The following is a 23,248-nucleotide window of genomic DNA, read 5'->3' as shown; positions in this document are numbered from 1 at the left end:
TTGCTTCTCTCTTCCCCAATCCTACAACAGACCAGAGTTTACCATTCCAGTTCGAGGAAGGCTGCCCCAAGAGAGCCAAAGCCGTCCCAGGAAGGCCGTCCCAGGAGGGCCGTCTCTGGTCCCAAAGACTGGATCAGACTTGGCATAGACTCCTGTCTCAGATCTGTGCAGGTCAAGGCAAAAAGCAAGGCTGGGCTACCTTCCCACTTGAGCTAGTTCACAGGAAGCAACCTTGTAAAGAAACTCCACTCTCCTGGAAGCTCTATCCCTAATTGTCCTATAACATGACCAATTTCTATCTGCAGTGGGATACAATGTAGTCTCGTATTTAAGATAACCAAAAGCTAACAGGCTTCACCATCTGTGACATCTTCAAGATACTAGGGTAAGTGGAACTCGATGTGGAACGACAAAACTTTAACAGAGTAGACTCAAAAACGTGAGAGAAACTACAGCAGGGTAAACACTCGAGCGATGTGCAGTACAGCACCGATTAACTTTATAAAAAGATGTAAACTGCTTCTGTACAAAAACCTCTTTGAGTCCTTTATTAACGTTTGGAGATGTGTGGTACATACAATTAACAGCATCACACCAGGCACAGAAGTACAGATAACCAAGAATGTACTTCAGAACACAGATCTCAGAGCAACTTACGGTGTTGCCTGCTCCGAACCTCCACAGAAACCCAACTCTGACACACGCAGGACAGACAATGTAACAATTTCACTCTGAAATGGTTCTTTAAAAAAATGACGAGAATCGATAGTTCAAACCCTTTAGAGTGAGATGTGGCAGGTCTCTCGGTGCCATGGCACTGCTTTAGAAGGCCAGCGTGGGCATCTGAAGGTCAGAGTAAGGACCGACTGGGGTGAGGGGAAGAGGTTCAATTTTCAGCGTAGAGAGGGAACAGATGGTCTGAGTGGATACTTTCAGTCCAGGCTCAGTGTGGGTGCTGCAGGAATCCAGCAGATAAATACAGTTTATCAACTGGAAGGCTGAAAAACACCAGCCAGTCACTTATGTCACTGATGCCAACTGGGAGACACCGATGCATCAGGAATCATGTCCGACATGGTACGTGTAAGAGGGAGACAGACGCCTGAAGGAAAGACTGGAGTCCACTGTGTCAGATGCGCTCTGATCCTTCCGTGTCACTGGATGCTGGGGGCTCTTCTGCTTTCGAGCGTGAGTTAAGGAACGCTTTCTTAATTTCAATGTTCTGCTTTGAAAATAACCAACGCCCTCCCCCACCCCCAACACCATTCTTCATAAATTCTGTTTCCGAAGTCCTGATTCGGGGTCTAGACTTTTTCCTTCCGCTTCAATTTTGCCACCTTCTTGACAGTCCCGTTCTTATTCAGAAGCTTCAGGACACGATCTTTGTGATCTAAAACCTTAAGCATGGAGTCTCTGGCCTCACTGATTTGATCCATCACAAGTTTACACCTCTGCATATTCCCCTGAAACAAAGGACATCACAGCGTCAGTAAGTAATCTTCGAGACAATGTGGCTTTTAAAGAACTTCTCTTCTTTGGATTGAGCCATTGTGAGGCTTCCACACAGAAACAATGTTTTAGTGTTTCTTGATAATGCAGGCTGAACAGGTTTTTGCTAAAGGCATTAGTGGACGAGAGAGGGAAAGGGAGAAGTAAGGAGAGGGAAAGGGCTCCTTCAAACCTGTATTAGTTCATTTATTCGGTGTAAATCATCATCGGTTGCTGCTTTTTTCTTTGGGATGATCCCTTCCTGTAGGTTGGTGAGTCTTTCATAAACATCGTGTTCTAGATTTGTCTGCAACAAACAAGAGGGAGGGCGTCATGACTTCAGAGATACTTTTGTCAAACTCAGGCAAACAACCCACCCTGAATCACCTGTGTAAACTGGTATTAGATCTGTTTGGGTGATAAAATCATTTCTCCCAATGACTAAGATGCAGTAAAGAAAACTGATCAACAACAATTTACATTACAATTTGCCATAATTCAGAGTCCATCTTCCAGGATAACTTTTTTTAAAATTAATTAATTTAATTTATTTATTTTTGGCTGCATTGGGTCTTTGTTGCTGCACACGGGCTTTCTCTAGTTGCAGTGAGCGGGTGCTACTCTTTGCTGGGTGCGTGGGCTCTAGGCGCGCAGGCTTCAGTAGTTGTGGCTCACTGGCTCTAGAGCGCAGGCTCGGTAGTTGTGGCGCACGGGCTTAGCTGCTCCGCGGCATGTGGGATCTTCCCGGACCAGGGCTCAAACCCGTGTCCCCTGCATTGGCAGGTGGATTCCCAACCACCGTGTCACCAGGGAAGCCCCCAGGATAACTTATTTATTTATTTATTTGTTTGTTTTTGGTCGCACCGCACGGCATGTAGGATCTTAGCTCCTCGACCAGGGATCAAACCCGTGCTCCCTGCAGTGGAAGTGCAGTCATAACCACTGGACCGCCAGGGAAGTCCAAGGATAACTTTAAAATTCTGCCAGGAATTCACAATCCCTCTGAAAAACAAGTCTGTAAGTTTCAGAGAAATATGCTTTTATGCTACATAAAAAAACTAGCCATGGCACTACTTTAAGAACAATACTCATAAAAGACAATGTTCTTCAGATCACTGCTACTCCAAAGATGGAAAGACTTTGTGAGGTTATTATTTTGATCACCTCCTCTTTACCTTGTTGAAGGAAGGATTCCCGCCTAGGGTTATGGAAAGGGCTGAACACCTAGCACATTGGACAGATGAGATCAACAGCAGTTTACTAGTCAGTATCCTCACAGCCCAGGGGAAGAGGACAGCGCACACCACGCATGGCCACATGGGGGCTGCGTTCCATGACAAGCAGGGAACGGAGTGAAGGAGTAGGGGCTGTGGGAGGCAGGCACTGCAGCAGCCAGAGCGAGCGGTGCCCCCGGTCCTCCCGGGAGGATGTCACCAGCTTATCTGAGTTTCACAAGCTGGCAGAGAACTGAAGCCCACTGTTCAGGAAGAAGTGGGAACTGTGCCTGGTCCCCACGCCAAGGAGCAGGGTGAGGAGGAGGAGCTTACACAGTTGGGTCATCTGACGCCCCCTCTTTTTCAGATGTCACGGCAACACGTAACACTGAACCTCAATTGTACATCTTACAAACTTAAGTTGTTCAGTATATTGCACTTACGGGGACCAAAACTAAGATATATTTAGATTACAATTACACCCACAGAATAGGTAACAGTAATTACAATATCACACAGCACACATAAAAATTCTACCATGACCCACGTTAACTGGGAACGCTTCGGAATCACTCTAAAGAAAATGTTCTATGAACTCAAGACGTCTCCAGCATCCATCCTTCTGTTCAGCAGGACATAACAACTGCTAGAGCACCACCTACCAGCTGCAGCAACTGGGCAGCACAGAGGTGAACCTTCCAGCCTTGGGCACGACAGGATACTCCTTTCTGATTAGCTATTTCCTGCAGCATAGCTTTCTTCTCCTCTGGAATCATAAAAGAAAAAAAAAGTATATTTCAATTTTTATAGAGCTAAAGTCATTTGTGTTCAAGCCACTACTTTATTAAGAATTTTACTTAAATATCTTTAGGTCAGTGAAAATACAGTCACAACATGAATAAAAGCTCCTTTTGTCCACACCAGAAGAATTCGTTAAAGACATACTCTGCTAATCTAGTGAATTCAAAAGAGAGTAGGTTAGTACTCTAAACTCTTTTTTTTTTTTCTGCGGTATGCGGGCCTCTCACTGCTGTGGCCTCCCCCGTTGCGGAGCACAGGCTCCGGACGCGCAGGCTCAGCGGCCATGGCTCACGGGTCCAGCCGCTCCGCGGCATATGGGATCCTCCCAGACCGGGGCACGAACCCGTATCCCCTGCATCGGCAGGCGGACTCTCAACCACTTGCGCCACCAGGGAGGCCCTAAACTCTTAAATGAAGGAAATGGTCTTTAGTAGGTTGGAGCCTTGCTCATGTGTGAAGCTTGCCAGCATGTGGAGAGTTTGGGCCTGAAGCTTAGAAGCTCCGTGGTGTAATCTAGATCTTGGAGAAGTTACAGGGCTCCAACTTGAGTCACATTTAAATGTAGGTAGAAAAGTCCAGTAACCAGCACTGTAGTAAAATAAACATGAATTGTATCATTTGGACTGGGGAAAGAAACTAGGATTGAGGAGCACCTGTCAAAGGTGAGTTTAGCTGTATCTGTGACGTTTTAATATCACTGTTTAACTAGGACTTAAAATGTAATTACATAGTACATGGATAATTAAAAAAGATTTTTTAAATTAAATAACTTATTTTATTATTTTAAAAATTAATCTTGAAAAAACCCTACCTATATGTTTGTCAAACTGATACAGTATACAATGCCAAGACCAAACTGGACTGTAAATGATGAACTTTGGGTGATACTTGTATGTCAGTTTAGGTCCAGCAGATGCGACAAATGCACCACTTTGTGGTGGTGTTGACGGTAGGGGAGGCTGTGCATGTTCGGGGCGGGGGGACATGTAAGATCTCTTTCGATATGGTTGTGAACCTGAAACTGACAAACTTTACTTCTCAGAGCAATTAAAAAAAAAACTCTGTCTACTAGGCAAATATTAGCATGAATGGGATGAAAGAATTTTAACCTTTTTGAGAGAACTGTAGATTCACATACAGTTGTAAGGAATAATACAGGGAGAGCCCGTGTACTTTTTTTTTTTTACATATTTATTGGATTATAATTGCTTTCCAATGTTGTGGATCCTGCATACTCTTTATCCACTTTCCTCCAGTGGTAAGATCTTGCAAAACTACAGTCAATATCACAACCGTGACACTGACAGAGTCCACTGACCCTATTCAGATTTCACCACTTTTAGATGGACGTGAATATTTCATTACAAGCATTAAAAAAAACTTTTTAGTTTCACAGAAGTTGCAAAGATAGTCTACAGATATATCTGGTAAGGGACCTGTATCTAAAACATAGGAAGAATTCTTACCACTCAATGATAAAAAGACAAACCAATTAAAAAGGGCAAAGGATCCAAAAAGACATTTCTTCCAAAAAACATATACAAATGGCCAACATCACATGAAGATATTCAACACCATTAGGCATTAGGGAAATGTAAATTAAAACCACAGTGAAATACCACTTCCCACCCATTAGGATGCTGTAATAAAAAAAAGAGTAAGTGCTGGTGAGGATATGGAGAAATCAGAAGTATCATCATGCACTGCCGGTGGGAAAAATGTATTTACTCTGGAAAACGGTCTGAGAGTTGCTAAAATGTTAACTATAGTTACCAAACAACCCAGAAATTCTATTCCTATGTATATGTCCAAGAGAAATGAAAACAGATGTTCCCACAAAAATGTAGATACATGGGGCTTCCCTGGTGGTGCAGTGGTTGAGAATCCGCCTGCCAATGCAGGGGACACGGGTTCGAGCCCTGGTCCGGGAAGATCCCACATGCTGCGGAGCAACTAAGCCCGTGCGCCACAACTACTGAGCCTGCGCTCTAGAGCCCACGAGCCACAACTACTGAGCCTGCACACCTAAAGCCCGTGCTCCACAACAAGAGAAGCCACCACAATGAGAAGCCCGCGCACTGCAACAAAGAGTAGCCCCCGCTTGCCGCAACTAGAGGAAGCCCATGCGCAGCAATGAAGACCCCACACAGCCAAAAATAAATAAAATAAATTTATAAAAACAATGTAGACACAAATGATCATAGCACCATTATTCATAATAATCAAGAAGTGGAAACAACCCAAATGCCCATCAAGTGATGAATGGATAAATAAAATGTGGTATATATCCATAAAATAGAATATTATTCGGCAGGAAACTGGAATGAAGTACTCAGACATGCTACGTGGATGAACCGTGGAAACATTACACTAAGTGGAATAAGCCTGTCACAGAAGACTATATAATATATGATTCCATTCATAAGAAATGTCCAGCACTGGGAAATCTACAGAGATGGAAAGCAGATCAGAGGTTGCCCAGGGCTGGGGGTATAGGGAGGAGTGAAGATGGCAGGATTGGGAAGGATGGCTAAGGGTTGTGGAGTCTCTTATTGGGGTAATGAAAATGTTTTAGAACTCACCGTAGTGATGGACGTGCAACTGTGAACATACTAAAAATCACTGAATTGTACATTTTCATAGATGAATTGTATGCTACGTGAATTATAGTTCAATAAAGCTATTACTGGGGAAAAAAGACAGTAAAGAGAGGTCAGGTATTTCTCCTTCACCACTGTCTACATCTTAATAACTGTAGTACAGTATCACACCCAGGAAACCGCCACTGATGTAAAGTGAGTATATGCCATTACATCATTTTAGATTTATGTGACTGCCACCGCAATCGAGATTCAGAACTATTACATCACCACAGAGATCTCTCCTGTGCCACACCTTTATGGTCACACCACCCCTGCCCCGTGATTAACCCCCAAATCCACTAATTTGTTCTCTATCTCTATAGTTTTGTCACTTAGAGATTGTTATATAGATAGCATCACATGATATGTCTTGTTTTTTTTCTTTTTGGTATGTGTCCTCCTAAGATTAGCTTTTTCCACTAAGCATAAGCACAATGCCCTTGAGATCCACCTAAGCTATTACATGATCAATAGTTCTTTCCTTTCCATTCCTGAGTAATATTCAACGGCACTATAGTTTGTTTAACCGTTTGATGTCATTTGTGTTGTTTCCAGATTTTGGCTCTTACCAAAAGGTTGCTATGAACACCTGTGTACAGATTTTTGTGTGAACACAGGCTTTCATTTTTCTGGGATAAACACCCAGGAGTGCAACTGTTGGGTCATATGGTAAGTGTATGTTTGGTTTTTATAAAACTGCTAAACTTTTTTTTTCCGGAGTAGCTCAGCAATGTGTAAGAGACAACTGACTTGTGATATGACAGTGTTCTTCTAAGCTGCTTCCCCAGTGAAACTGGGGGAAATTTTTAAATAAGGCTTTAAACCTCTGGGAAAGGTCCTAAGGGCAAAGAGCAAAGCAGAAACATCTACTCGAGCAAATCTACTAAAATGTGGAAAGAACAGGAAGTCTGTGGTATTTAAACCAAGACCGCTCCCTCCCTCCTCTCTCCAGCTGAGAGGCGGTGACTCCAGCCCAGATCGCTGCAGCCCAGAACACAGAGCCCCCTCTCCGCCAGCCGCTAGGGAGACGGCTCCCCTCCCAGGAGGAGCGAGACATTCCTCATCCTGCTCCGTGCTCCCTGCTGCTGAGGCCAAGTCCCAGGCGAGTCTAACTGACATGGGGGCTCCCTTCTTTTGCTCAACCCCACTTGTAGGATGGAGACTGTACCTTAGAAGTACAGTCTGAGAAGCCCTTCTCCTGGCTTGTGAAATGGTGGCGTCACATTAGGAGAGGCAAACCAAGCGGACGTACCCCAGGCTACTCACTCCTCTTCCCCTACCCTGAGTGTTCACCTCCTAGAACAAGGTGTTACTCGGAGAAAAGGCTGTCATTGTCCCACCCCCACCTCCAGAGCCCTAGGCTCAGAGATTCTGCCTGGAGGGAGAAACAGGCCATAGCACAGGAAGCTTCTGATCTCTTCCCAAAGGAGGTGGCTCCATTTTCAACAGAGTACGCAAGTTCAAATGCTCCCCAAAGCAGTGAGAGTGTAGTGAAGGCAAGTAGGAGGAAACGTGCAGACCCAGTGACAGACGCGGCCTAGACTGTGGGCTGACCAGTTTTCAGGAGAGAACAAAGAGTAAGACAGCTGGCAGGAGCTCTCCTGGGGCAGAACAAACATCAAGCACTGACCTCAGAAACCATTCTGGCAAGGAGCTACAATACGACTGGATTAGTTTGCAGAGGAATTTGTGTTTAAGGTCAAATTCCAGTACTGTGTTCTAGTAGATTGAATGGCAAGCAAGTAGTGGGGTTTATCAGCTGGATGTGGTCAGGGAAACAGTGGGGGAGAACCCTACTAATGCCATTGTCTTCCCAGGTGACTGTGGGCACCCAAAGCTGTGCCTCCCTAAGGAGTAACGTCAGAGGCTTAACACTTGGTGGTGTTGGCGGGGTGCAGGTGAATAGACTTCACTAAAAGAATCTAGCCGGTCGCTACACAGATAAACAAGCAAATAGCAAATAACTATGGTGGGTCTTGGAGGAGATGAGGAGATCAGTACCAAGGGTTGTTACAATATAGTATCTAAAATGTCCAGTTTCTAACAAAAATTATGAGGCATGCAAAGAAACAGAAAAGTATGACCCATACACAGGGAAAAAGAAACAGGCACCAGGAACTCCTTGAGAGAGTGACCAGATGTCAGATTTATCAGAAAAAGGTTTCAAAGTAGCCGTTATGAATAAATTCACAGAATGAAAAGAAAGCCTGAGTGAAGAAGTAAAAGAAGGTATGATGAAAAAGAAGGTATGGTGATCATGTCACATTAAATAGAGTATCAGTAGAGAGATATAAATTATTTTTTAAGAAAAGAACCAAATGGAAATTCTGGAGTTAAAAAGTACAGTAAGCAAAATGTTAAAAATCTACTAGAGGGGCTCAACAGTAGATCTGAATTGGTACAAAAGAGAATTAGTAAAGTTGAAGACAGACCAACAGCCCTGAAGAACTGAAGGGAGAAAGAAATGAAGAAGAATGAACAGGGCCTCAAAGAAACATGAAACACCATTAAGAGCACCAAGACATGTATAAAGGAGTACCAAAAGGAAAAGAGAGAAAGGAGGAGAAATATTCAAAGAAAAAATGGCTGAAGACTTCTCACATTTACTGAAAACCAATAACCTATATATCCAGGAAGCTCAAGGAACACTAAGTATGATAAATGCAAAGATACAAATAGACATATTATAGTATTATAAAAATGTTGAAAGTCAAAGTTGAGAAAATCTTCAAAGGAGCAAGACAAAACATGATGCATCATTTACAAGATAACCCCAATAAAATCAGCAGCTGACTTCTCTAGAGAAACAATGGAGGCTAGAAAGCAGTGGGATAACATTCAAAATGCTCAAAGGAATGTATGAGAGATCTAGCTTCTCTACATCCCCATTTGGCATTATCAGTATTTTTAATTTCAGTTATTTTGGCTGTGCTGCATGGCTTGTGGGATCTTAGTTCCCTGACCAGGGATTGAACCCTGGTCCCCGACAGTGAAAGCGCCAAGCCCTAACCACTGGACTGCCAGGGAATTCCCTAATTTCAGTTATTTTGATAGGCATCTCAATTTAACTTCCTAACTTCTAATGGCTAGGGATAAACGCTTTTTAAAAATTAAATTTTACTGCTTTCTGTTCCAGAATCCAGTCAAGATACCACAGTACATTTACTTGTCATGTCTCCTGAGACTCCTTTTGGCTTGATGGCTTCTCAGACTTCCCTTGCTTCTGATAACTTTGACAGTTTTAAAGAGTACTGGTTAACTATTTTGTAGGATGACCTTCTAGTTAGATTTGTCTGATGTTTTTGTTAGGATTAGACAGTGGTTATAGATTTTTGAGAGGAGACAATAGAGAAGTACCATCGTCATCACTGCCTGAGAAGGGTACGTATTATTACACGATTCATTACTATTGAAATTGACTTTGATCACCTGGCTGAGGTGATGTTTGTCACATGTCTCCACTGTAAAGAGCGAGAGACACCCTCTTCCACACTGCACACTTTGGAACAAAGTCTCTACATAGCCCACACTTAAGGACTAGGATTTATATTCCCTTGGACATCTTCTCAGGTGCTTGCCATCCATGTATCCTCTTTGGTGAAATGGCTCTTCATGCCTTTGTTCATTTTCTAACTGGATTATTGTTTTTATTTACTGTTAAGTACTGAGAGTTCCTAATATATATCCTAGACATGAGTCCTTTATTAGAGATGTAGTTTGCTAATATTCCCTCCCAGTCTATAGCTTGTCTTTTCATCCTCCTAATAGGGTCTTTCACAGATTAAAAAAGGTTTTATGAAGTCCAATTGATTGATTGTTTTTCTTTTAGAGATGGTGTTTTTGGTGTTATGTCTAAGAATTGTTCACCATGCCCTAGGTTTTGAAGACCTTCTCCTAGTTTTTTTCCCTAAAAGTTGTATAGTTTTACATTTAAATCTATTATCCATTTTGAGTTAATTTTTGCATGAAGTGTGAGGATTAGGTTGAGGTCCCCCCCACCCCCACCAAACACATGGATGTCCAGCATTATTTGTTAAACAGACTCTCCTTCCTCCATTGAATTCCTTTTGCACTTTGGTCAAAAATCAGTTGGGCATATTTGTGTGAGTCTATTTCTGCATTTTTTATTCCATTCCCGTCATCAATACGTCTATGCTTCTGCAAACACCATGCTGTTTTGAGTACTGAAGCTAAAGAAGATTTGGTAACAAGATTTCTGTTGTTTTTCAAGATTATTTTACCTATTCTAGGCCCTGTGCCTTTCCACATAATGTTTAGAACAAGCTTTACTAAGTTTACAAAAACCTCTGTGATTTTGGTAGAAATTGTAGTAAATGTATCAGTCAATCTAGGGAGAACTGACATCTTTTGAGTTTTTCTAATCATGAATGCTGTATGCCTCTTCATTTATTTAGATCTTCTTTCATTTCTTTCATCAGCATTTTTCAGTTTTCAGCAAACATGTCCTGTACATGTTTTGCTAGATTTGTACCTGAGTATATCACTTTGGGGGGGGAATAATTCTAAATGGCATTATGCTTTCAATATGTTTCTACAACATTCCAGGTATCTAAAATTATAATTGATTTTTTTCATGTTGATATTGTAGCCTGTGACCTTGCTGAACTTATTTACTAGTTTCAGGGGTTTTTGGTAGAATCCTTGAGATTTTCTATGTAGACAATGATGTCATTTGCAAATAGTTTTATTTATTCCTTTCCAACCTGTATAGCCTTCTATCTCTTTTTATTACTTTATGATGTGGCTAGAACTTCCAGTTCTATCCTAAGTAAGAGTGGTGACAGAAGACAGTCTTATCATTTTGCTAATCTCAGGTAGAAAGCATTCAGTCTTTACCATTAAGTATAATGTTAGCTCTAGTTTTTTTGTAGACTTTTATCAAGTTGGGGAAGTCTTCCTCCTTCTGTTTTTGAGTTTTTATCATGTAAACGTTTTGAATTTTGTCAAACAAATTTTCTGCATCAATCGATATGATCCTGTGATTTTTCTTTAGCTTCTGTTGTGGGTTGAATTATGTCCCCCCAAAAGATGTTTAAGTTCTAACCCATGGTACTTGTGAACGTGCTCTTATTTGGAAAAGGGTCTTTGCAGATGTAATCAAGTTAAGAAGTCATACTGAACTAGGGTGGGCCCTAAATCCAAAGAGTCAAGAAACACAGGGAGGAATGCTCTGTTGGAGATGGGGGCAGAAATTGGAGTAATGCAGTAGCAGGCCGAAGAATAACTAGGGTTGCTGGCAACCACCAGAAGCTAAAAAGAGGCAAGGAAGGATTCTCTTCTACAGCCTTCAGAGAGGGCATGATCTGGCTGATACCTTGATTTTGGACTTCTGGCCTCCAGAACTATAAGAGAATATATTTGTTATTTTAGGCCATCCACCTTGTAGTACTTTGCTATGGCAGCCCTAGGAAATTAATATAGCCTGTTAAAAACAGTGAATTACACTGATCTTCAAATGCAGAACTAACCTTGCATAGCTGTAACAAATCCTACTTGATCAAGGTGTAAAATTCTACTTAGAAATTGCTGGATTCAATTTGCTAACATTTTGTTAAGAATTTTTACATCTATATTCATTAAGGAATATTGATATGTAGTTTTCTATATTTGTACTCTCCCTGTCTTGTTTCTGTATCAGGAAAATATTGGCTTCATAAAATGAAGTGTTCCCCCCTGTATTTAAAAGAGATTGTGGGAAATTGGTGTTGATTCTTCTTTAAACCTTTGGTAGGGCTTCCCTGGTGGCGCAGTGGTTGAGAGTCCGCCTGCCGATGCAGGGGACACAGGTTCATGCCCCGGTCCAGGAAGATCTCACATGCCACGGAGCGGCTAGGCCCGTGAGCCATGGCCGATGAGCCTGTGCGTCCAGAGCCTGTGCTCCGTAACGGAAGAGGCCACAACAGTGAGAAGCCCGCGTACGGCAAAAATAAAAAAACAAAAACGTTTGGTAGAATTTCCCAGTAAAAGTATCTGAGCCTATAGATTCCCGTTTGGAAGCTTTTAAATTATGGATTCAACTTATTTAATGGTTATAAGACTATTCAGATTGCCTGTTTCTCACTGAGTTTTGGTAATATGTGGCTTTTAAGGAATTGGTCTAATTCATCCAAGCAGCTGACTTTATGAGCATAAAGTTGTTTGTAGTATTTCCTTATGCTTTTAATGGCTGCACAGTCTAAGTAATATCCTGTTTCCTTCTTTTTAAAAATTTTTTATTTCATATTGGAGTACAGTTGACTAACAATGTTGTTTCGGGAGTACAGGAAAGTGATTCAGTTATACATATACATGTATCTATTCTTTTTCAAATTCTTTTCCCATTTAGGTTGCTACAGAATACTAAGCAGACTTGCCTGTGCTATACAGTAGGTACTTGTTGGTTATCTATTTTAAATACAGCAGTGTGTACATGTCAATTCCAAACTCCCAATCTATCCCTCCCCCCGACTCTTCCCTCCTGGTAACAATAAGTTTGTTCTCTAAGTCTGTGAGTCTGTTTCTGTTTTGTAAAGAAGTTCATTTGTATGTTTTTTCCCCCACATATAAGCAATATCATATATTTGTTTTTTTCTGTATGATGTACTTCACTTAGTATGATAATCTCCATCCATGTTGCTGCAAATAGCATTATTTCATTCTTTGTAATGGCTGGGTATTATTCTATTGTATATATGTACCACACCTTCTTAATCCATTCCTCTGTTGATGAGCACTATGGTTGCTTCCATGTCTTGGTTATTGTAAATACTGCTACAATGAACATCAGGGTGCATGTATCCTTTCGAACCATGTTTTTCTCCAATATATGCCCAGGAGTGGGACTGCTGGATCATATGGTACCTCTATTTTCAGTTTTTTAAGGAACCTCCATGCTGTTCTCCACAGTGGCTGTACTAATTCCCACTAATAGTGTAGGAGGAATTCCCTTTTCTCCACACCCTTTCCAGCATTTATTGTTTGTAGATTTTTTGACAATGGACATTCTGACTGGTGTGAGGTGGTATCTCATTGTAGTTTTGATTTGCATTTCTCTAATAATTAGTGAGGTTGAACATATTTTCATGTGCCTCTTGGCCATCTGTATGTCTTCTGTGCTGAAATGCCTATTTAGGTCTTCTGCTCATTTTTTGATTGGGTTGTTTGTTTTGATGATACTGAGCTGCATGAATTGTTGGTAAATTTTGGAGACTAATCCCTTGTGAGCTGCATCACTTGCAAATATTTTCTCCCATTCTGTGGGTTGTCTTCTTGTTTTGTTTATGGTTTCCTTTGCTGTACAAAGCTTCTGAGTTTAATCAGGTCCCATTTATTTATTTTTGTTTTTATTTCCATTACTCTGGGAGACGGATCAAAAAAGATACTGCTGCAATTTATGTCAGAGTGTTCTGCCTATGTTTTCCTCTAAGAGTTTTATAATGTCTGATCTTACATTTAGGTCTTTAATCCATTTTGAGTTTATTTTTGTGAATGGTGGTAAAGAATATTCTAATTTCATTTTCTGACATGTCGTTGTCCGGTTTTCCAGCACCATTTATTGAAGAGACTGTCTCTCCTCCACTGCCTCCTTTGTCATAGATTAATTGACCACAGGTGCATGGGTTTATTTCTGGGCTTCTTATCCTGTTCCATTGATGTGTATTTCTGTTTTTGTGCCAGTACCATACTGTTGTAATGACTATAGCTTTGTAGTATAGTCTGAAGTCAGGGAGCCTGATCCCTCCAGCTCCATTTTTCTTTCTCAAGACTGCTTTGGCTAATTCGGGGTCTTTCGTGTCTCCATACAAATTTTAAGACTGTAGATTGCCTTGGGTGGTAGAGTCATTTTGAGAATATTGATTCTTCCAATCTAAGAACACAGTATATCTTTCCATGTGGTTGGGTCATCTTTGATTTCTTTCATCAGCATCTTAAGTTTTTGGAGTACAGGTCTTTTGCCTCCTTAGGTAGGTTTATTCCTAGGTATTTTATTCTTTATGGTGTGGTGGTAAATGGGTTTGTTTCTTTAATTTCTCTTTCTGATCTTTTGTTGTTAGTGTATAGAAATGCAACAGATTTCTGTGTATTAATTTTGTATGCTGTAACTTTACTCAATTCACTGATGAGCTCTAGTAGTTTTCTGGTAGCATCTTTAGGATTTTCTATGTATAATAACATGTCATCTGCAAAAAGTGAGTTTTACTTCTTCTTTTCCAATTTGGATGCCTTTTTTTTTCCCTTCTCTGATTCCTGTGGTTAGGACTTCCAAATCTATGTTGAATAAAAGGAGCAAGAGTGGTCATCCTTGTCTTGCTCCTGACCCTCCAGGAAATGCTTTCAGCTTTTCACCGTTGAGTATGATGTTAGCTGTAGGTTTGTCATACATGGTCTTTAGTATATTGAGTTATGTTTCCTCTATGCCCACTTTCTGGAGAGTTTTTATCATAAATGGGTGTTGGATTTTGTCAAAAGCTTTTTCTGCACCTATTGAGATGATCATATAGGTTTTATTCTTCAATTATTTGTTAATATGGTGTATCACATGGATTGATTTGCAGATATTGAAAAATCCTTGCACCCTGGGATAAATCCCACTTGATCATGGTGTTATGACCCTTTTAATGTGTTACTGGATTCGGTTTGCTAGTATTTTGTTGAGAATTTTTGCGTCTATGTTCATCAGTGATATTGGCCTGTAACTTTCTTTTTTTGTGGTATCTTTGTCTAGTTTTGGTATCAGGGTGATGGTGGCCTCATAGAATGAGTTTGGGAGTATTCCTTCCTCTGCAATTTTTTCAAACAGTTTCAGAAGGACAGGTGTTAGTTCTTCTCTAAATGTTTGATAGAATTCAACTGTGAAGCCATCTGGTCCTGGACTTTTGTTGCTGGGAGTTTTTTAATCACAGTTTCAATTTCAGTACTTGTGATTGGTCTGTTCATATTTTCTATTTTTTCCTGGTTCAGTCTTGGAAGATTGTACCTTTCTAAGGATTTGCCTTTCTTCCAGGTTGTCCATTTTATTGGCATATAGTTGCATGTAGTAGTCTCTTATGATCCTTTGTATTTCTGTGGTGTCAGTTGCAACTTCTCCTTTTTCATTTCTAATCTTACTGATTTGAGCCCTCTCCTTTTTTTTCTTGATGAGTCTGGCTAAAGGTTTATCAATTTTGTTTATCTTTTCAAAGAACCAGCTTTTAGTTTTATTCATCTTCGCTGTTTTCTTCATCTCTCTTTATTTCTGCTCTGATCTTTATGATTTCTTCTAACTTTGGGTTTTGTTTTTCTTTCTCTAGTTGCTTTAGGTATAAGGTTAGATTGTTTATTTGAGATTTTTCTTGTTTCCTGAGCTAAGATTTTATTGCTATAAACTTCCCTCTTAGAACTTTTTTTGATGCATCCCATAGGTTTTGGATCATTGTGTTTTCATTTTCATTTGTCTCTAGGTGTTTTCTGTTTGCCTCTTTGATTTCTTCAGTGACCCATTGGTTGTTTAGTAGCATATTGTTTAGCCTCCACATGCTTGAGGTTTTTGCAGTTTTTTCTTGTAGTTGATTTCTAATCTCATAGCGTTGTGGTTGGAAAAGATGCTTGATATGATTTCAGTTTCTTAAATTTACTGAGGATTGATTTGTGACTCAAGATGTAATCTATCCTGGAGAATGTTCCATGTGCACTTGAGAAGAATATGTATTCTGCTGCTTTTGTATGGAATGCTCTAAAAATATCAATTAAGTCCATCTGGTCTAACGTGTCATTTAAGGCCTGTGTTTCCTTACTGATTTTCTGTCTGGATGATCTGTTCATTTTTGAAAGCAGGGTGTTACAAGTCCTCCAGTATTACTGTGTTACTGTCGATTTCTCCCTTTATAGCTGTTAATATTTGCCTTATATATTGAGGTGCTCCTATGTTGAGTGAATATCTATTTACAACTATTATATCTTCTTAGATTGATCCCTTGATCATTATGTAGTGTCCTTCTTTGTCTCTTGTAATAGTCTTTATTTTAAAGTCTATTTTGTCTGTTATGAATATTGCTACTCCAGCTTTCTCCTGATCTCCATTTGCATGGAATACCTTTTCCCATCTCTTCACTTTCATTCTGTATGTGTCTCTAGATCTGAAGTGGGTCTCTTGTAGACAGCATATATACAGGTCTTGTTTTTGTATCCATTCAGCCAGTCTATGTCTTTTGGTTAGAGCATTTAATCTGTTTACATTTAAGGTAATTATCGATATGTGTGTTCTTACTGCCATTTTGTTAACTATTTTGGATTTGTTATTGCAGGTGGTTTTTCTTCCCTTCCTCTTTGTTCTCTTGTGATTTGATGTTGTGTTTGGATTCCTTTTTTGTGTATCTATTGTAGATTTTCAGTTTGTGGTTACCATGAGGTTTTGATATAGCAGACTATATATAAGATTATTTTAAGTTGCTGGTCTTTTAATTTCAAATGCATTTCCAACATCCTGCATTTGTTCTCTCCTTTTCTCACCATTTTGCTGGTTTTGATATCATATTGTGTGAAGATGATTTCCTACCTTTACTGTTTGTTTGCCTTTACTGGTGAGCTTTTCCAATTGTAATTTTCTTGTTTCTATAGTAGTTTTGGTCTTTTCTTTTTCACTTAGAGATGTTCCTTTAGACTTTGTTGCAAAGTTGGTCTGGTGGTGCTGAATTTTCTTAGCTTCTGCTTGTCTGTAAAGCTTTTGATTTCTCTGTCGAATCTGAATGAGAGCCTTGCTGGGTAGATTAATCTTGGTTGTAGGTACTTCCCTTTCCTCACTGTAAATATACCTCACCACTCCCTTCTGGCCTGCAAAGTTTCTGCTAAAAAATCAGTTGATAACTTCATGGGAGTTCCTTTGTATGTTATTTGTTGCTCTTCTGTTGTTGCTTTTAATATTTTTTTCTTTGTCTTTAATTTTTGTCAGTTTGATTACTATGTGTCTCAGTGTGTTCCTCCTTGGGTTTATTCTGCCTGGGATGCTCTGCGCTTCCTGGACTTGGTTGACTGTTTCCTTTCCCATGTTAGAGAAGTTTTCAGCTATTATCTCTTCACATATTTTCTCAGGTTCTTTCTCTCTCCTACTTCTGGGACCCCTATAATGCGAATGTTGGTGCATTTAATGTTGTCCCAGAGGTCTCTCAGACTGTCTTCATTTCTTTTCATTCTTTTTTCTTTATTCTGTTCTGTCTTGTAGGTCACTTATCCATTTTTCTGCCTCAGTTATTGTGTTATCGATTCCTTCTAGTGTAATTTTCATTTTAGTTATTGTGTTGTTCATCTCTGTTTGTTTGTTCTTTAGTTCTTCTGGGTGTTTGTTAAACATTTCTTGCATCTTCTTGATCTCTGCCTCCATTCTTTTTCCAAGGTCTTGGATCACCTTTGCTATCATTATTTTGAATTCTTTTTCTGGTAGGTTGCCTATCTCTACTTCACTTAGTTGTTCTTCTGGGATCTTTACCTTGTTCTTTCATCTGGGACATATACCTCTGCCGTTTCATTTTGTCTAATTTTCTGTGATTGTGGTTTCCATTCCACAGGCTGCAAGATTGTAGTTCTTGCTTCTGCTGTCTGCCCTCTGGTGGATGAGGCTAGATTAGGCTTGTACAGGCTTCCTGATGTGAGGGACTGGTTCCTGCCCAGTGGTGGGTGGAGCTGGGTCTTGTTCCTCTGGTGGGCAGGGCCATGCTCAGGAAGACTTTAAGCTGCGTGTCTGCTGAGAGGTGGGGCTGTTTTCTGCCCTGTTGGTCGTTTGGCCTGAGGTGTTACAGCATGGAGCCTACAGGCTGTTGGGTGGGGCTAATGGTGGCCTCTGGGGGGGCTCACGCCAACGAGTACTCCCCAGAACTGCTGCTGCTGGTGTTATTGTCCCTGTAGTGAGCCACGGCCATCCCCCACCTCTGCAGCAGACCCTCCAATACTAGCAGGTAGGTCTGCCTGTCTCTTATGGGGTCACTGCTTTTCACCCCTGAGTCCTGGTGTGCATGGAACCTTGTGTGCGCCCTCCAAGACTGGAGTTTCTGTTTCTCCCAGTCCTGTGGAATTTCTGCAATCAAACCCTGCTGGCCTTCAAAGCCAGATTCTCTGGGGGCTCTTCCTTCTGTTGTCAGACTGCCAGGCTAGGAAACCTGATGTGGGGCTCAGAACTTTCCCTCCTATGGGAGAACATCTGTGGTATAACTGTTTTCCAGTTTGTGAACTGCCCACCTGGCGGATATGGGATTTGATTTTATAGCGACTGTGCCCCTCCGACCACCTCTTTGTGGCTTCTTCATCGTTGGCTGTAGGCTATCTTTTTCGGTAGGTTCTAGTGCTTTTTTTGGTTGTTGACGGTTGTTCAGCAGTTCGTTGTGGTTTTGGTGTTTTTTTAAGAAGGGTTGAGCTCACATCCTTATACTCTGCCATCCTGAGCTGACCTCTGACAGAGAATATCATGTGTCCAGCACTGTCTGTTGCCATGCTTGCATGTGCAGGACGTGTGCGGTGGTTGTCGGCAGATGTCTGCAGTACTGTCTCTCCCGTTTCCTCCTTCATAGTCATGATGTATGTCCTCTCTCTTCTACCTTCTGCAGCCTTGCTAGAGATTTATTGATGTTTCTTTGAAAGAATTCGCGTTTTCACTGTATTATTTTCTGTTTTCAATTTCACTGATTTCTGTTTTCACTATTTTCTTCCTTGTACCTGCTTTGACTTTATGCTGTTCTTTTTCTCATTTTTGGATGTAGAAACTGTGTGTGAGATATTTCCTCCTCTATTTTGATATAAACATTTACTGCTATAGATTTTCCTGTTGGCACTGCTTTCGTTGCCTTCTACATATTTTGGTATGTTGTTCTCTTATTTTTATTCAGTTTTAAGTATTTTTAAAAACTTCCCTTTAGACTTCCTCTTTGACCCATTATTTAGAAGTGTGTTGCTTAATCCATGGCTTGGAGGTTTTATCTGTCACTGGTTTCTAGTTTGATTCCATTATGGTCAATGAAGATACTTTATATTTTTCTATATGATTTCAATTCTCCCTAATTCATTGAGGTTTATGATCCTAAATATGGTCTGTCTTTATATGTTCTGTGTGCACTTGAGAGAATATGTATTCTGCTGCAGTTCAAGTGTCCTATAATGTCTACTAGATGTTGGTTCGTGGTGTTCACTTCTTGTATATCCTTGCTGATTTTCTGTCAAGTACTTCTATCAACTGCCGAGAAGAGGGTGTTGAAGGTCTAACTATGACTGCACGTTTGCCTACTACTCCTTTCAGCTGTTTTTGCTTCATATATTCTGAAGCTCTTGATCTTTGTTGCCTATATATTTTTAATCAGTATGGAATGCCTTTTTTCATTTCTAGTAATTTTCTTTCCTCTGAAGTCTACTTTTATTTGATATTACTATAACTACGCTTGTTTTTGGATTAGTTTTTGCATTGTACATATTTTTCCACCCTTTTACTGTCACTCTGCTGACACACTGTATCTGAAGTTTCTTACAGACATAATATAGTTGGATCTTTTTTTTTATCCTCTCTGCCCATCTGTGTTTTAATTGGTACTTTCAGACTATTTACATTTAAGGTAATTACTGATATGTAAGGCTAAGCCTGCCATGTTATTATTTGTTTTCTGTGCTTCTTATTCTCCTATTTCTCTTTTCTTTCCTCCCTGTGAATTCCCTGTTTTCAGTACTCCATCTTTATTTCTTTGTAGGAATATGACTTTAAAGCTTAGGCAAAACAGTTCAATTAAAGTTTAATAGTCGAGAGACTTGGCACAAGGTGATTAATATGTACATATCCTAACAGAAGATTTAGGAATCATCAGTATTTTCAGCTGTCAAATAACCTTTCCTGAGATAGCTTTTGAAGAGTGAGTTCCAATGAGCAATAAGAATCTTTTATGGCTTAAAATGTTACCAGGGAAAACTGTAAATATTTTCCTGCTACAATATGGAATTCCTGTGGTGTGAAGAAATGTTTGGTGGCTCATATCCTGCTTCCACCAAAGGCCAACATTCTCTGATTTCTCTTCCGAAATCTCACCCTCTTTTCAATCCTCAGGGTGTACTTGTGAGGGAGAAAAGCTGGGCAGTGCAGCCACCTCTGTACTTCCATTCAGACAGTGAACTGTCGGGACCTTCACTCCTGCTGATAGGCATTAGTCAGTACCATCCAAATCAGACTCATCTTGAGGCTTCAAGGAAGCTTCCAAGTAAAGTTTATTTGAGGGAATGGGAAATATGACCAATTCTCTGAAAACGTACACTTCTCTGTGCAATGATTATATTTGAGATTAATGACACAAAGTCTATCCATAGAAATATTTGAAGATATTTGCAAAGTACTATCAGCCATTTTTATTATAAGTGGGTTTATGAGAATGTTATTCTCAAGTTCAAAACCACAAAAACATTCACTGAGTGCTTGCACTGGACCATTCCAAGAGCTTCACATATGTTGAACAAAAGGTCTTTTGGAAAATACACTTCCTGGAGCTTATCACACATGTATATCTGAGCATCCTGGAACTACTGTGGACCATGTCCAATAACAGTCTAGTGTAGCTCTCCCTCAACTACTCTGAGGGCTAAAGAGGTCATCTGTGACCACTTGGGGAGATGGCAACACGTTGTCATTTATTCATTAGACTGTGTTTCCAGTAAAGTACACATAAGCTTTCTGAGGGAAAGGATAATTTTCCAAATTTTATGCTCAACTGTATATTCTATCTAAGTTAAACAATAACGTCTTGAGATTTTATAACAAAAACTTATGGTTCTTTTTGAAACTGGGAAACTGTGATTCTGTTTTTCTATTCTACTGTGATTTCAATATAGCTGAGTGAAAGACCCATTGCAAGTGTTAACACCAAACCTTTCTGGGGAAACTGACCTTTGACCCGGACGTCACTGTACCGCTGAAAGTGGTGGTATGCAGCTTTCCAGGGGTTCCGATAGTGACGGAGCAAAGTAATGGGGGGTCTTGGACGCACTGGGACATACCTCACACCTTCTTCATCTATTCAAGAGAAGAAAAAGCAGACATTAAAAAGCTTACTATCTATTTGCAACAATCTTCCTGGTATAATTCCTGCAGGTGAGCCGTAAGTGAAATCTGGCTACGGAAGCAGCCGCAGGGATGGACCCCTGACTTAAGTGGGAAGCTTCTCGTGACAAAATTTAGCTCAAGTGAGCATTACCGATATACTCCTTGGGAGGAGACTTGCGCTTCTCTGCCTTCACCAGAAGACTCTTGGCAGTGGACTTCTCATCATCAGTGCTGTTTGTCTCCATCATATCCCCTTCTTCTGTTGAAATCACGTGCTGCTGCTTCCGAGGTTTTTTCCTTGGCGAAGCACCGGGTGGTAGGTCACTTGTAGGCATGGACAGGTTGTTAGCCAGCAATGCAAGAGACGGAGACACACTGTTGGTAGCCAGGGGGGGAACTGCTGTCATAGGAAAAAGGGTGCACACATGCATGAGAGCCCAAACACAGTGGAAAGTGTCACCTGATTTCCATCAATGAGAAAGATGAGGAAGACAGGAAAGAGAGCTAACATTTACGGGGTCTTCCGACGTGCCCAGCACCATACAAAGCACTCCAACTGTGGCAGAGGCTGCCAACTGCTTTCTAATGCCTTACATCTTCACCTCCCTTAGCACAAGCACCCCTCACTTTGAAATGGGCACACTGTCACTTGGCTGGAAGACCATATTTACTAGTCTCCCTTACAGTTCACTGTGGCCTTTTGAAATGAAAATACAAGCGCTCTGTAGCACTTTTAAGAAATTTCCTTAAAAGAAAGAAGGCATGACCCACTCCTCGTCTTCTTCCTGTGACCCTGGAACTCAGATGGGATGGCTGGAGTTCCAGCAGCTATCTTGAATCAAGAGCATGAGGGTCAAATGCTAGGGGTGATAGGAGCCTGGATCCCTAATGATTTTATGGAGTCCACATACCATGCGTGGACTGTCTGCCTCAGGATTCGCTTCAAGGGAGACAATAAAACCTTACATGTTCAAGCCACTGTTTTTCAAGCCTTTGAGCATTGATTTCTAGGAGATAACCCATTAACTCATATAATCTTAAAAGTAATCTGAGTAAGTAGGCATTATATTATGCCCCAATTTAAAGATGAGAAAATGTGGCACAAATCACACAAGTAGGAAGCGGGACAGCTGGGAGCTGACAGAGGCAGCCTGGCTTCGGAGCCTGCACTATTTAACTATCACAGTCCACTGCCCCCAGATAAGCAGCATTCTTAGTACAATGTTAACATCATTTGTTTGGGCTTGTATGGATCATGTATCTGTGGACGTGCAAATCATGAGAAAACTTCACCTCAACTCTTCTATACCATATATCCTTGGCCTATCCTTTCCCTCCACCCTTCCTCAGCCACCCACTCCCAACAGTCATACCCTTCACTCTGTCATCACATCTCAATTTCTAGCATCTGACCTTCCAGCCCAAAGATAGACCAACTATCTTTCTAGGTCACTTCTCTTAGTAACTTGCCTCCAACAATTCCTAGACCCTATTAGGAACAATTATCCATTAATCATACCACTTATTTGCTGTCATTCATCCCTGAAATGTCCATTCTCTCCTCTCACTGGGTTTTAATTCTCCCATCAATTTTATTCACCTTATTCATTTATTGTCCTTTCTTTTGCTTCACTGTACTCACTGAGCAAAAAGCACAACAGGTTAAATCCAACTCTCCAACTAGTTTGCACCTGTGCAGCTGAGTGTAGCCAGAGAAAAACACACAGCAACAGGCACAGGTGTCCTGTTAGCATGCTTGCTGACCTCGAGCAGGCCCTTGCTGCTGGACGATCCTCCCGCATCTCCCAAGTCCATGCACCCTCAACACCTCCTATAGCACCCTTACCCTCAGCTATGACCCTGCTTTCTATCTTACTGGAAAATATAGAAATAATCAGAAGGAAATGTCCATAATTCCCACCAGCTATACCCACTTACATGCATTGTGACCAGGCACTTCCTTTCTCTCTGTGACTTCAGCAGACACAGATTCCTTCACATACACAATAGGTCCCACCCACTCTCACCTCCTCAGACTTCGCTCCAGGAATTCATCTCTTTTTCCT

General features: G+C 40.8%; 1 protein-coding gene across 6 annotated transcripts in view; it reads right to left on the bottom strand.

Moving 5' to 3' along the window:
• Positions 1 to 526: 526 nt before the first annotated feature.
• The window catches only part of SAP130 (Sin3A associated protein 130), a 76,421-nt gene continuing 53,699 nt past the window's right edge, over positions 527 to 23,248 (bottom strand). For 5 of the 6 annotated variants that reach the window (XM_060106915.1, XM_060106916.1, XM_060106919.1 and 2 more), the window contains 5 exons: positions 21,334 to 21,582; positions 21,027 to 21,152; positions 3,365 to 3,468; positions 1,682 to 1,795; positions 527 to 1,463 (listed from right to left, as the gene is read on the bottom strand). In XM_060106915.1, coding sequence (XP_059962898.1) covers positions 1,305 to 1,463; positions 1,682 to 1,795; positions 3,365 to 3,468; positions 21,027 to 21,152; positions 21,334 to 21,582 — 752 coding nt within the window. In that variant the 3' untranslated portion in view covers positions 527 to 1,304. The remainder of the gene's footprint in view (positions 1,464 to 1,681; positions 1,796 to 3,364; positions 3,469 to 21,026; positions 21,153 to 21,333; positions 21,583 to 23,248) is intronic. The other variant, XM_060106917.1, reaches the window with a different exon arrangement.

Source organism: Mesoplodon densirostris, chromosome 8, assembly GCF_025265405.1.
Source record: "Mesoplodon densirostris isolate mMesDen1 chromosome 8, mMesDen1 primary haplotype, whole genome shotgun sequence".
Taxonomy (NCBI): Eukaryota; Metazoa; Chordata; class Mammalia; order Artiodactyla; family Ziphiidae; genus Mesoplodon; species Mesoplodon densirostris.
This window is presented reverse-complemented; position numbering and strand designations above follow the sequence as displayed.